Source organism: Mustela nigripes, chromosome 12, assembly GCF_022355385.1.
Source record: "Mustela nigripes isolate SB6536 chromosome 12, MUSNIG.SB6536, whole genome shotgun sequence".
Taxonomy (NCBI): Eukaryota; Metazoa; Chordata; class Mammalia; order Carnivora; family Mustelidae; genus Mustela; species Mustela nigripes.
Window position 1 is genome coordinate 51,832,485 of NC_081568.1, and position 12,123 is coordinate 51,844,607.

The following is a 12,123-nucleotide window of genomic DNA, read 5'->3' on the forward strand; positions in this document are numbered from 1 at the left end:
AGTCAGAGAGGGAAGTAGGCTCCCTGTAAATTAAGGAGCCTGGGGGACCCCATCCCAAGACCCTGGATCATGACCAGAACAGAAGGCAGATGCTTAACTACCCAGGCATTCCTGTAGTGGACATTTTTGATGACCCCACCTTCCCATCTTCTCTGAGCTGGAGTACCCATCCTCCAGATGCTATAAGAAGTGGCTGCTGATAGCCCACCACTGTCCCCTTCTCTACAGAATTGCCTTTGACCAAAATAGAACCATCTCAACTAAGAGATTAAGATCACTCCACCACAGCCTACAGAGTGCAACTGACTGCTGCTCTTGCCTCAAGGTGGCACTTACTCTGTGGTACGATTTGTTCCAGAACCTCCTAGAAGTTCCCCTACTTTTGCTTAGCTTTTTTTTCCACTGCTGGTTCTTGCTTCCTTTCTTCTAACAGTTAAACCCTAATAAGTCACTCACCCTTGCAGGAATTCTTAACTCCACCTTTACTTCTAGGAAACCTAACTAACTGCAGCTCCTGGTCTTCACCTCAATTCTGTGCTCTCTTTGCTCAGTGGAGAAGTCAGAGGAAATCTTTAAAAGATAGATTTGGCCTAGAAAAAATTATAAATTATACTTTTAACTTTCCATTGTAATTTTTCCAGTTGCTATTTTTTTCAGCCTATGAGCTTAAAGAAATAACAGATGAAATAAAAATGGTGGTTTTGAAACAAAATCACACCTACCCATTAGACATAAGATGAAAGACTGATTGATCTCTTTCAGCAGCCAAGCCCTGTTGTTCTATCCTCTCATTAATTGGATCTGGCTGAGAAACTCAAATTACCAATCGATTCTTTAATAAGCATAATGTGATCACTCTGATACAGCTGATTTCCCTCCCCTCCCCCTTTTTTTTCTTGGCAAGCAGTTAAGATTGCTAACAGCTCACTGTGACCTTATATTCACATCTCTGGGGATTAAGTTCAGCAAGGTATCCAATAAAAATATTTCCAGAAGCAATAATTTCTAAAGCGAAGTTTTAATATTTCATAAGCTCATGTTCGTCTCTGCCTTGGTCTTAAATGTTTTTAGTATAGGGTTCTCCCAGGGTTTTCTTCATTGCTTTCTAAGCTAAAAAATTTATTCATTTAACAAATAATTGCTGGACTCCTCCTGCATACCAGGCACTGTCCTAGATGCTGAGGTAAATTAGCTAACCAAGTATAGCTACTTCTCTCATGGAACTCATGAACTAATTGTAGATTGTAATCTCATATTCCCACCAGTCTTATTCTTTTAAACTGTGATCGGCTCTCTAATTGTCATACCATACTATGAGGTTTTACTGAAGAAATTAGATCTACTCAAGGACTTCTTTGATGATGGAATAAATTGACATCTGAAAAAAGAATGGAGTTAAAAGTAAAGATGGGGGTATTAGATTTTCAGCCAAGGGAATCAGCATGTGAAACGATCCTAATGCAAGAAGCAGCAGAGACTTTTAAAGAACCAGAAGAATACCAGTTGGAATGTGAGGAAATACTATTTAAGATGAGGCTAGAGATGTAATTAGGAGACTATACAAAGTCTTAAAGGAAAAGTTAAAGGGTTTTAGTGTATCCCTATATAATGGACACTTATTGAAGGGTTTGGAGGAGTGTATAAGTGTGTGACACGAACATAGGAACAGAGGATATTCCTGAAATTAGAGATAACATGGCAAATGAAGACAAAAGAATGAGCAGTACCCCTTAGGAGAATAGAGAGTAAATCAGGTTGGAAGGGCATTAAAGGCGGGGAGATCGTAAACAGTGTGAGATAGAGCGGGGATGGAGCAAGGTAAAATGGATCAGAAAAAACATGGTAAGCAGTATGGATTTTATACTGAGAAATTTGAAGGGAATGGCACGAGCAAAAGTGCATTTCAGGAAGATTGGTCTAAACTAACACTGTCCAACTGAGCTTTCTATGGTGAAGTAACTTTTCTGATATAGTACTCACTAGCCATATGTAGATACTGAGCACTTGAAGTGCCCTTGATGAACTGGAGGGATAGAATTTTAAATTTTATTTAATTTTGTATTTTACTTAAGGTAACTACCATCTTAGCGCAAATCTAGTAATAGTACAGAGTATGTATGTGTGATAGTGTGGTGATGCTGGGGACATCTGGAAGTTGGAATGAGGAAAAGGAGATGAGCTAGGAATCTGGGAGAGAGAGGGGGTCAGGAAGAATAAAGACAGAAAAACCATACAAGTGTGAGGTGAAAATATTTACTTTACTTTGTCTAAATGAAGGGAATAATGAGAAAGTTCAGGGTAAATTCAGATTATAGACCACCTCCCATGCCAGACTAAGGGGCTTGGACTTTCTGTGAAGAGGAACATGGATCTCTTTTAGATTTGCAAAGATTGGGATTATTTAAGCAGAATTTTCAGAAACGTGCTTGTCAGAAACTTCATTTAATTATGGTATATAAGATAAATTAGCATCTATATTTTTTGTTAGAGCCCTTGTGCCATTGAGTAGTGATTCAATAGCCTTGTGTTTTTCTTAGTCTGAGGACACCTTGATGGCAAGAATTAGAGTTTGGCTGTTTTCCCTTCTGCCGTCCCAGGACCTAGTTGCTGGAACAATGTTGAATGTAATTCTAGAAAAGTTAATAGGAGCCTCAGACACTGTTGGGAATGGGGGCAGGTGACGGGTGCAGAAACACCTGGGAGTGGCATGTATAGAAGTTAGCAACTGATTAGACTTGAAAGTCATTACTTACCCATAATTCTCTAGACTCCATAAACTCAGGAGCTGTGATTCTGCCCAAGGACTAGATCATTCTTTTGGGAACACAGCAAATTTGGAGAAAAGTGTGGTGCCAATTAAAAGGTAGTATTTACAAAGCATTTTGGGGGCAGTGTTTATTCCAATATCTTGAAGTTAAATATATCTTTAAAAAGATATTTCCAAGGGCAGCTGGGGGGCTCCATTGGTTAAGTGTCTGCCTTCAGCTCAGGTCATGATCCCAGGACCCTGGGATCAAGTCCCGTGTTGGGCTCCCTACTCAGTGGTGAGCCTGCTCCCCACTCTCCTTCTCCTGCTCCCCCTGTGCACGTCCTTGCCCTCAAATGAATAAAATCTTTAAAAAAAAGGAGAGATTTCCAGATTATCTTTCAAAAAGTCAGTGTATGTCCCTACCAAGAGCTCTTCGTTCACATCTTGTCTGTACTTATTATTTATAGTGTTTTTTATATATTTTGAGATATTTGTATTTTCCTTTTAAAATTATCTAAAGCAGTCTCTTTCTTTTAACATTTTAAAAAGCTGTATGTTTATTTATTTATTTATTTAGTAAACTCTTCCCAATATGGGGCTTGAATTCATAACCCCAAGATCAAGAGTTGCATGCTATACCAAGGAGTTCTAAGTTTTACATGCTAAATGTGTAAATAATTTTCCTTTATGCTTTTTATGTTTCCCCAAATGAAGATGTAGCCAATCAACTCTTCTACTTTCCTGTGGTGCAAAGCAACCTCATAGAAGTATACCACAGATTCAAGTATTTCTAGAATGTGTTGACAGAGTTAGATCTAATGAATTGTCTCAACACATGTCTCTGTCTGAATTGTAGTCAGAAAATTATCTTCTTCCCTCTTAATCTATTTAATCTAGAATCAGTTGTGAGATTCCATAGGTCTTAATCCCCATACTCCCTAAACTAGAGGGCTATATGCAGAGCAGTGATTCAGAATATTTGTTGACTTAAACAAAGAGACTAGACAAATGGAAAGAAGGGCACAACACTAACACTATATGAGCATGGGAGAGCATAAACAATATTTTGACTTCAAGTCAACCTAGTAGAATAATATGTACTCTAGTTTATAGTTAAGTATAATGAGAATCATGAGTGAGGAACAAAGTGAAATGTTTTTTTTTCTTTTTTTCCCCCACCAACCTGACAGGTATTGATGATAAGGGATAATATAAGCATACATCCATTCAGCCCTAGTCTCTGTATATAATAGTTCTCATTCTAGGTAACCAGAAAATTCTTCTTGTCATTATGTGAAGTGTTCACAGGGTAGAAGACTTTTCTACCATTGGAAATTTTTAGGAAATAGTTTCACACCACAGTTAAAAAAAAGTTGGAATTCATTGGTCATTAATATTGGCAGTTTGTTTCTTCTTAAAACCATACATGAGAAGCTTAAAAAAGATAAAGAAAAATGGACATTAGTGGGTGTTATTCAAATTATATGTCTTCTCTTTTCAATCATAGCCTGTGACTATGACATTCTAAATTAAACACAGAAAAGGACCCAACTAATTTATTAAGTGCTATGACTTTAAATATCATATGTTAGACTAAATCTATAGAAGGAATATATTTGAAGTGGCTGGAATAACTACTTTTGACTTGGTTGGCATTTAAACCTTTTGGGCTTAGGAATCACTGATGTGGTACTTTCAGGGGATTTGATTTTATAGGTTCATTGGCCCAGAGTTTTTTAAAAATACAAAAAGGGATGTGGCCTTAGAGATAAGACAGGCATCAGGCTGTCACAGTGAAGCTGCTTTGCTTTTAAATGGCCTTCCCAAGTTTGAATTCATAATCTAGTGGTAGAAAAGCTTTGGATTTGCTGGCAAAGATGAAAGATGCTTGGAAGCTATTGCCTTAAAATAGAAATTGATGGGTAAATGAGCTTTGGAAGTTTAGAATCTGACCTGAAGGGAAGTTGAGTATTGAATTGAGATAATTATCTTGTTAACTTGAGAGAAAATTCAAGTCCACCTTTAAAAGAGTCAGATCATTAATGCCAAAGTGTAGATTCTCGTTCACTTATGCAATAAGAAGTAAAAAGAAGTTACGAAAGTTATTTGGATAGAAAATATTATAATTTGTAAAGTCTCACACACATGTTAAAAATATGCAGAAAACTCTCAAGGACTCTGAAAATCGGGAGAAAAAGCGCACTGAATATTATTATTTAAAAATAAACCTCTCATTTTTCCCTATCTAGAATTTGAGACCTTGAATTTGTCTGTAGTATTCTGATCAAAGAAACAGGAAAGAAACAGACAGACATTAATAGGGATCATCTCAAATTAAATGTCTTTATCCTATAATTATAGCCTGTGCCTATTCTAAACAAGAAAAGCAGAGACCAAACTAATTTATGAACTGCCATGCTTTTAAGTAGCTTAAGTCTAACTAAATCAACACAGAGAATCATAATATCAGAGAACCAATCAAAATCTACTTAATCCCAGCAAGCAATTCCCACCTTTAAATTTTCAGAGGTTGTTGCTTAATAATGGGTACTTACTGTCACATTAAATTGTTCTCATGCATAGCCATATGGTTATTCTTTGATTCCTTTATCACTCTCCTATCAGGGATTATTTACATAAACTCTTTTTTTAACCCAGTGTTCTAGAACACATCTTCTTGATTTTGTGTGTTTTTTCCCCCATGTTTAAATTTATAAATACATTCTTTCTTCTGATCATTTATTTAACAAATGTTACTGAATACCTATTGGGAGTCAAAGGGATGTTAAGTACTGGTTGTGGAATGGAATGCTGAAATAGGCACTGTTTGTGAACTCATAAATCCTAATGGGAGAGAGTTTATGAAAATAACTACACAAATGAGAAATTAAGAATCGTAGTTAAGTGCCATGAAGGAAAACCGTATGATTCAATGAAAACATTAGAAAAATGTCTCAGCATAGGAATTTAGTTATAAATGGAGTAAAAAAGGCATTTATTTAGGTGCCAGTATATTCCTCTATGGCTTGTATGGAGAAAGGTCCTGAGAACAGGAGGAAATTGTTACGAACTTAAGGGTCATTGCAGGTAAGAGAGGCACAGTGTAGAAACACTGTCCGCACCCTCCAGAAACATTTGAAAGAAGAAGATATTATCAATATACTCCAAATGTTTCCTCCTGTCTGAGAGTCACATTACTTATAAAAGGATCAGAATTCAGTTTAGTTTGGGTTTTGTTTTTTTTTTTTAACCCAAAGGGATAGAAGATAGCTTTCAACATATCCCTTGCGTGAACTCTGAATTTAAATGTGTGAACACAAGAACTGAATATATGCTTATTTTCAAATGTTTTGCAGTTTTTTATTGAAGTATAATTGACATATTGAAGCATAAACCTATTGGTTTTAGGTATATGTCAGGTAATTTGATATTTTTATACATTATAAAATGATCCCCACAATATCTAGTTACCATCTGTTACCATACAAAATTATTATGATTATTATTGACTACATCCCTATGGCTTATTTATAAATACAAGCTTGTACCTCTTAATCACCTTTACCTATTTCACCTACCCGCAGCCCTTTCCCCCTCTGGTAGTCAGTAGTTTGTTTCCTGTATCTATGAGTCTGTTTCCATTTTGTTTTTTAGTTTGCACATGTAACTGAAGACAGTATTTGTCTTTCTCTGTTTTACTTAGCATTATACCCTCTGTGTTCATCCATGCTGTCACAAGTGGAAGGATTTCATTCTTTGTTTTATAGCAGAGTAATATTTATTTTTTTTAAGATTTTGTTTATTTACTTGACAGACAGAGATCACAAGTAGACGGAGAGGCAGGCAGAGAGAGAGAGAGTGGGAAGCAGGCTCCCCGATGAGCAGAGAGCCTGTTGCGGGGCTTGATCCCAGGACCCCAGGATCATGACCTGAGCTGAAGGCAGAGGCTTTACCCCACTGAACCACCCAGATGCCCCAGAGTAATATTTCATTGTATGTATATTACATCTTTATCTATGAGTGGACACCTAGGTTGCTTCCATATCTTAGCTATTGTAAATAATCCTGTAATGAACACAGGGATGCGTATATCTCTTCAAACTGATCTTTTTGTTTTCTTCAGGTAAACATCTACAAGTAGAATTGCTGGATTGTATGGTATTTCTACTAATAATTTTTTTGAGGAATCTCTATAGTGTTTCCCATAGTGGTTATGCCAATTTACTTTCTCAGCAACAGAGCATGTGGGTGATTATCTTTTTTCCATATTCTTGTCAACACTTGTTATTTTTTGTGTTTTTGATAAGAGAAAATGTGACAGGTATAAGGTGATATATTACTGTGGTTTTAATTTGCATTTCCCTGATGATTAATGATGTTGACCATCTTTTCTTATGCCTGTTGGCCATATGCATGTCTTCTTTGGAAAATGTCTTTTCAGTTCCTCTGTTCTTTTTTTTTTTTTTTTAAGGTTTTATTTATTTATTCAGAGAGAGAGAGTGAGACAGCACAAGCAGGGGGAGAGGCAGGCAGAGAGAGAACCAGACTGCCCACTGAGAAGTGAGCCCAACGGAGGTCTAGATCCCAGGACCCTGGGATTGTGACTTGAGCTGAACACAGATGCTTAACCTACAGAGCCACCCTGGTGGCCCCCCTCTGTTCATTTTTAATGGATTTTTAAATATTAAGTTACACAAGTTCTTTATATATATTTTGGATATTAACCCTTTATCAAATACATCATTTGCAAATATCTTCTCCTATTTCAGTAGGTTGCCTTTTCATTTTGTTAATGGTTTCCATCACTATGCAAAAGCTTTTCAGTTTGATATAAATGCCATTTGTTTATTTTAGCTTTTGTTCCCCTTGCCTGACACAGGTCCAAAAATATATTACTAAGACTGATGTTGAAGAGCTTCCTGCCTATATTTTCTTCTAGGAGTTTCCTGGTTTCAGGTCTTTCGTTCAAGTCTTTCATAGATTTTGAATTTATTTTTGTATATAGTTTAGTCATCCAGTTTCATTCTTTTGCATATGCCTTTCAAACTTTTCCAACACCATTTATTGGAGACTGTCTCTTCCTCATTGTATATTCTTGCCTCCTTTGTCATTGACCATATAAGCATGCGTTTATATCTGGGCTCCCTATTCTAAATGCTTTCCAGGTTTGATAAGGGTACGTATGGTGTTATCTTTGTTCTGTTCCAGGAGATTATGTGGTCATGTCTGTCTACTTTGACCTGAGCAGAAGGATGGGATACTTCACGATCCAGACCTACATCCCCTGCACACTCATTGTTGTCCTATCCTGGGTATCTTTCTGGATCAATAAGGATGCTGTTCCAGCCAGAACTTCTTTAGGTAAGACACATTTCTTTTTGTTTAAGTATTTCAAGATAAGTATCCGGTATCAGGAATCTTCCTTCCCCTAAGTTGATATGTTTTTAATTCAGTCAGCAATTATGTAGACATGTCATTATTTCATTTTAAAGAAAACTAGCATATTAAGAAAAAAAAGTGTTTAAAAGTTTTCCAGTACTAGTTTTCCTTAATTACCTCAATTTGCTTTCTTTAGTAAATTCTCTCAATAAATTTAAGTTTGACTAAGGAGGAAAAAAAAAACAACTTCTAATTTCAGTAGATTTTGTGTTTTGGTCTTTGGGTAGTTATTATATGCAGAGCAACTCACACAAGCTCGTGAGAGCTATTGTTGTTTATAATTTCCAAATGTATTGAGAGATGTCACATGGATAGGTCACATGCATAGATTGGAGTCTGCCAAGGTGAAAGTATTAACATCATGGAAATAGGCAAACACTAGAAACCAACACTGCCTTTTCTTTCCCTAGAGTCAACTGTTACACATTTACCAGCACATGATTAACTGTTGATTAATTCCAACATCTGTAATTATTCATGACATTTGAAGACATACATACATAGCAATTGGCTCTAACCATTGAAAATATTTTTGGAAAAATACCCGTGATGCTCTGGAAACACCAGCCCTCTCCATCACAAACATACATACTTTTAAGATTATTTGCATCTTTCTTGATGTATATAGAGACGCAGCTTAGATTTTCACAACTTTTTCCTCATGTGAGGAAGAAGATCCCCAGAAAGTATTAAAAATTTATAGACTCAGAGGGACACGGGAGTCTAGGTCCAATAATGTTAAATACTTAAAAACAAAGCTGTTGAAAGATGAATTATATAATCACAGTCCTCTTTTATCAGCTATGTGAAAACTAGAACCACATCTCTTGCTCACTCTTTGGCTAGTGAGTAAATATAATTGCAGTAGTGAAGAGCTCAGGTTTTGAAAACCAATAAATCTGGATTTCATCCTCCATGTATAGTATGGCCTTGGGGGAAATGCTCTTTAATGTATGTAAATGATATTTTCCTCAAATGTGAAACATATCATTTTCTGTAAAATGCTTTATGAGTTAAGTATAGAAAATACTTAAGAAAAAAGATATTCCATGCAACATGCACAAAACATAGTAAAGCATTAGAAATGTTAGCAACTGCAGTTGACCCTTGAAATATGTGGCTTAGGGGCTCTAACTCCACCTGAGCAGTCAAAAATCCACATATAACTTTGAACTCCCCCAAACTAATAGCTACTGTTGACCAGAAACCTTACTAGTAACATATATATTGTATGTCACATGTATTATATACTGTATTCTTACAATAAAGTAAGGTAGAGAAAAGCAAATGTTATTAAAAAACTCATAAGGAAGAGAAAATACATTTATTGTACTGTGCTTTATTTATTGACAAAATTTGCATATAAGTGGACCCATGTAATTCAAACCCATGTAGTTCAAGGGTCAACTATATATCATTTTCTGATAAAATGCTTTGAACCAGATTATTAAAACTGAGGGCAAAAGAGATTGCTGGGAATAAGGCATCATTTGCATGTTTGTCCTCTTCCAAACCTAATTTAGTCTCCCATCTGTTTCAAAATAATTTTGTTTGGATTTTTCTGTTATTTGCGGTACATTGTTATAAGTCCTATTCAACAATTAGAATATCTAGTTTAATGCTACCAGCTGAAACAAACCCAAAGTATGTCGAGCCTATTACTTTAGGACAATTGTCACTGTGAGTAGAATGTATTGCATTATAAGCTTATATGTCTGTCTCTCACATCATAATGTAGATTTTTTTTTCATTCCCAGTATAGTGCCTGGCACATAGCTGGTACCTCATTGATTATTCAAGTAATGTATGCTCTTATGAATGGGTGCAACAAATGCATTAATACATTCCAATCTACCCATACCAAAAATATTTTAAGGAAAAGATTTTCAAATCAGTCTTTTCTCTTGAAGTCCAGAATTCTGCTGGTCAAAACCCCTCTTAAGGCTACTTTGGTAATTCATTTCAACCAGTCATTAAGCGAGGGCACTGCAAGAGACCTCTGTAGGAGAGAGGATCAAGGTGAGTGAGCTAGCGAATGAGGAATGAGGGAGAGGCCCCTGAACAAGTAACAGGTAGGTGCTCCTGTTTGTTGATCTTTTACTATACGTCACACATGTTTAATATATCTATTCTTCACAACTACATATAGAAGTCGTAGTGATAATAAAAAATATTACCACATTCTTTTTGTAGGGCTAAGGAAGCAGAGGTGGTACAAGGTTAAATGACATTCTCAAGGTCACACTCCCAACGGGTAGTCCATCTACACCTTGGTTAATGAGGCCTAGATTTGCTGTGTGTGTGAGCCCTTGTTGAAGGCCAGTTGTGGGGAAAGGTAGGCAGCTGAGATTGCTTCTCTGTGTTAACTATGCTGTCTCCCTTCTCTAGATCAGTGTGTCTTAAATTCAACTGCACATTTATATGGCTGCCTCAGTCCAATCCCAGAAGATGTTTATTTAAATTTTGAGAGCTTGGCTTGCATATCAGGTTTAAAAAAGAAAAAAAAGAAATCCCCAGATGATTCTAATGTGTGATCACATTACCTTTTCCAGTGTTTACAATCTAGAGTTAATCCAGATGACCCTACACACCTGTGGACCTAAAGTTTCTTGTCACAGAATAAAGCCAAGTTTTGGATGAGTGAGATAAATATACCTATATGGCTCAGACTCTGCTTTCTGAGCTCAGACCACAAGAGCATGGGAAGAAGTCATCGTGGGGCTTCTAACTCTTGAATGTAGTTTGGTACACAGGTGGTAGCTGGTCAGCCTTAATCATGGTTCAGTGTTGATGTATGAAACAATAAAAACACCAGTCGGTATTTTTCACCTGAGTAATCAGAGTAAAAGCTAGCATGCCTGCAAGCTTACTTGATGCTAAGACTGGAGGAATTGATAAAAGCTATGCATATTTTTCATTTACCCAGGTAAGTCTAATTCTTTCCTTAGCAAAACTGGACTTAAAAACCACCCCCAGCTATCATGTTGTTGGTGGGTGGATCAGTTACAACTATCACTCGTCTGCCACCCACTTTTCACTCCCTGTGGCTCCAACCAGAAACCTGAAAATACCATGAAGCGGTTTTTCATGAGTCTTCTTTTACACGACTGTGATGAACTTCCATCATCCCAACTTGCTAGATAAATGTTTAAGTTACATGTTAGATTTTCTTAAGTAAACTTGTCTATGGTATCTACTGTAAATGATGACATTTTCACTCCTCCATAGGTCAAGGGTGGCTTGAGGCCTGAATGTGGAGTGAAGGCCAAGGGGCCAGTTTAGTTGTTAAATTCTCCCCCCAAAATATTATCAAGTATAATTACAAATAGTTAATAACTTCTCCAGAAATTCTTGCATTGGACAACTTGAGTGAAGTTTTTTTAGTTCGAGAAACAGACTCTTCTCTAAATATCTTACATTTGTTGATATTTTACTAGGAAATGACACTTAATGAAAATTACATAATTTAATCTTCATAAGAACATGCTGAGGTATGCCCCTCCCCTTGCCACTCCCAGTTTGTAGATGAGAAACTTGACCATTGCTAAGATTCTACAATGACAATATGGAAGACCCACACTCCGTTATTATCCTGAATCAGGAAAATACACTAGCTTCCAAGTGGCTGGTGGGTGCTTCATGCAGCATATTAAGTACATATTCATAGAGAGGGAATATAACAGTGTGGGTCAGAATGTAGTGTTTAAGTCAGACTTTGTAGGCTTGTATCTCATCTTTTTCACTTTCTATCTTGGACAGATTCCTTATTCTTTCTGTGTTCAAGTTTTTTTCACCTGCAAAAAAAGGATAACAGTGATTACCCTCATTGTGAGGACTTTGTGGGATAACATATAAAGTACTTGAGGCAGTGCCTGGTCAAAAAAAGAGATCCATAAATGTTAGCTATTGTTACATACAGTTAAAACTCTCTCCCA

The 12,123-nt window shown here is 36.5% G+C and overlaps 1 protein-coding gene across 2 annotated transcripts in view; it reads left to right on the plus strand.

Annotated features, from left to right (window-relative positions):
• GABRG2 (gamma-aminobutyric acid type A receptor subunit gamma2) overlaps positions 1–12,123 on the plus strand; it is a 104,945-nt gene that overhangs the window by 79,576 nt on the left and 13,246 nt on the right. For both annotated transcript variants that reach the window (XM_059417307.1, XM_059417306.1), the window contains exon 7: positions 7,958–8,110. In XM_059417307.1, the coding sequence (XP_059273290.1) occupies positions 7,958–8,110 (153 nt within the window). The remainder of the gene's footprint in view (positions 1–7,957; positions 8,111–12,123) is intronic.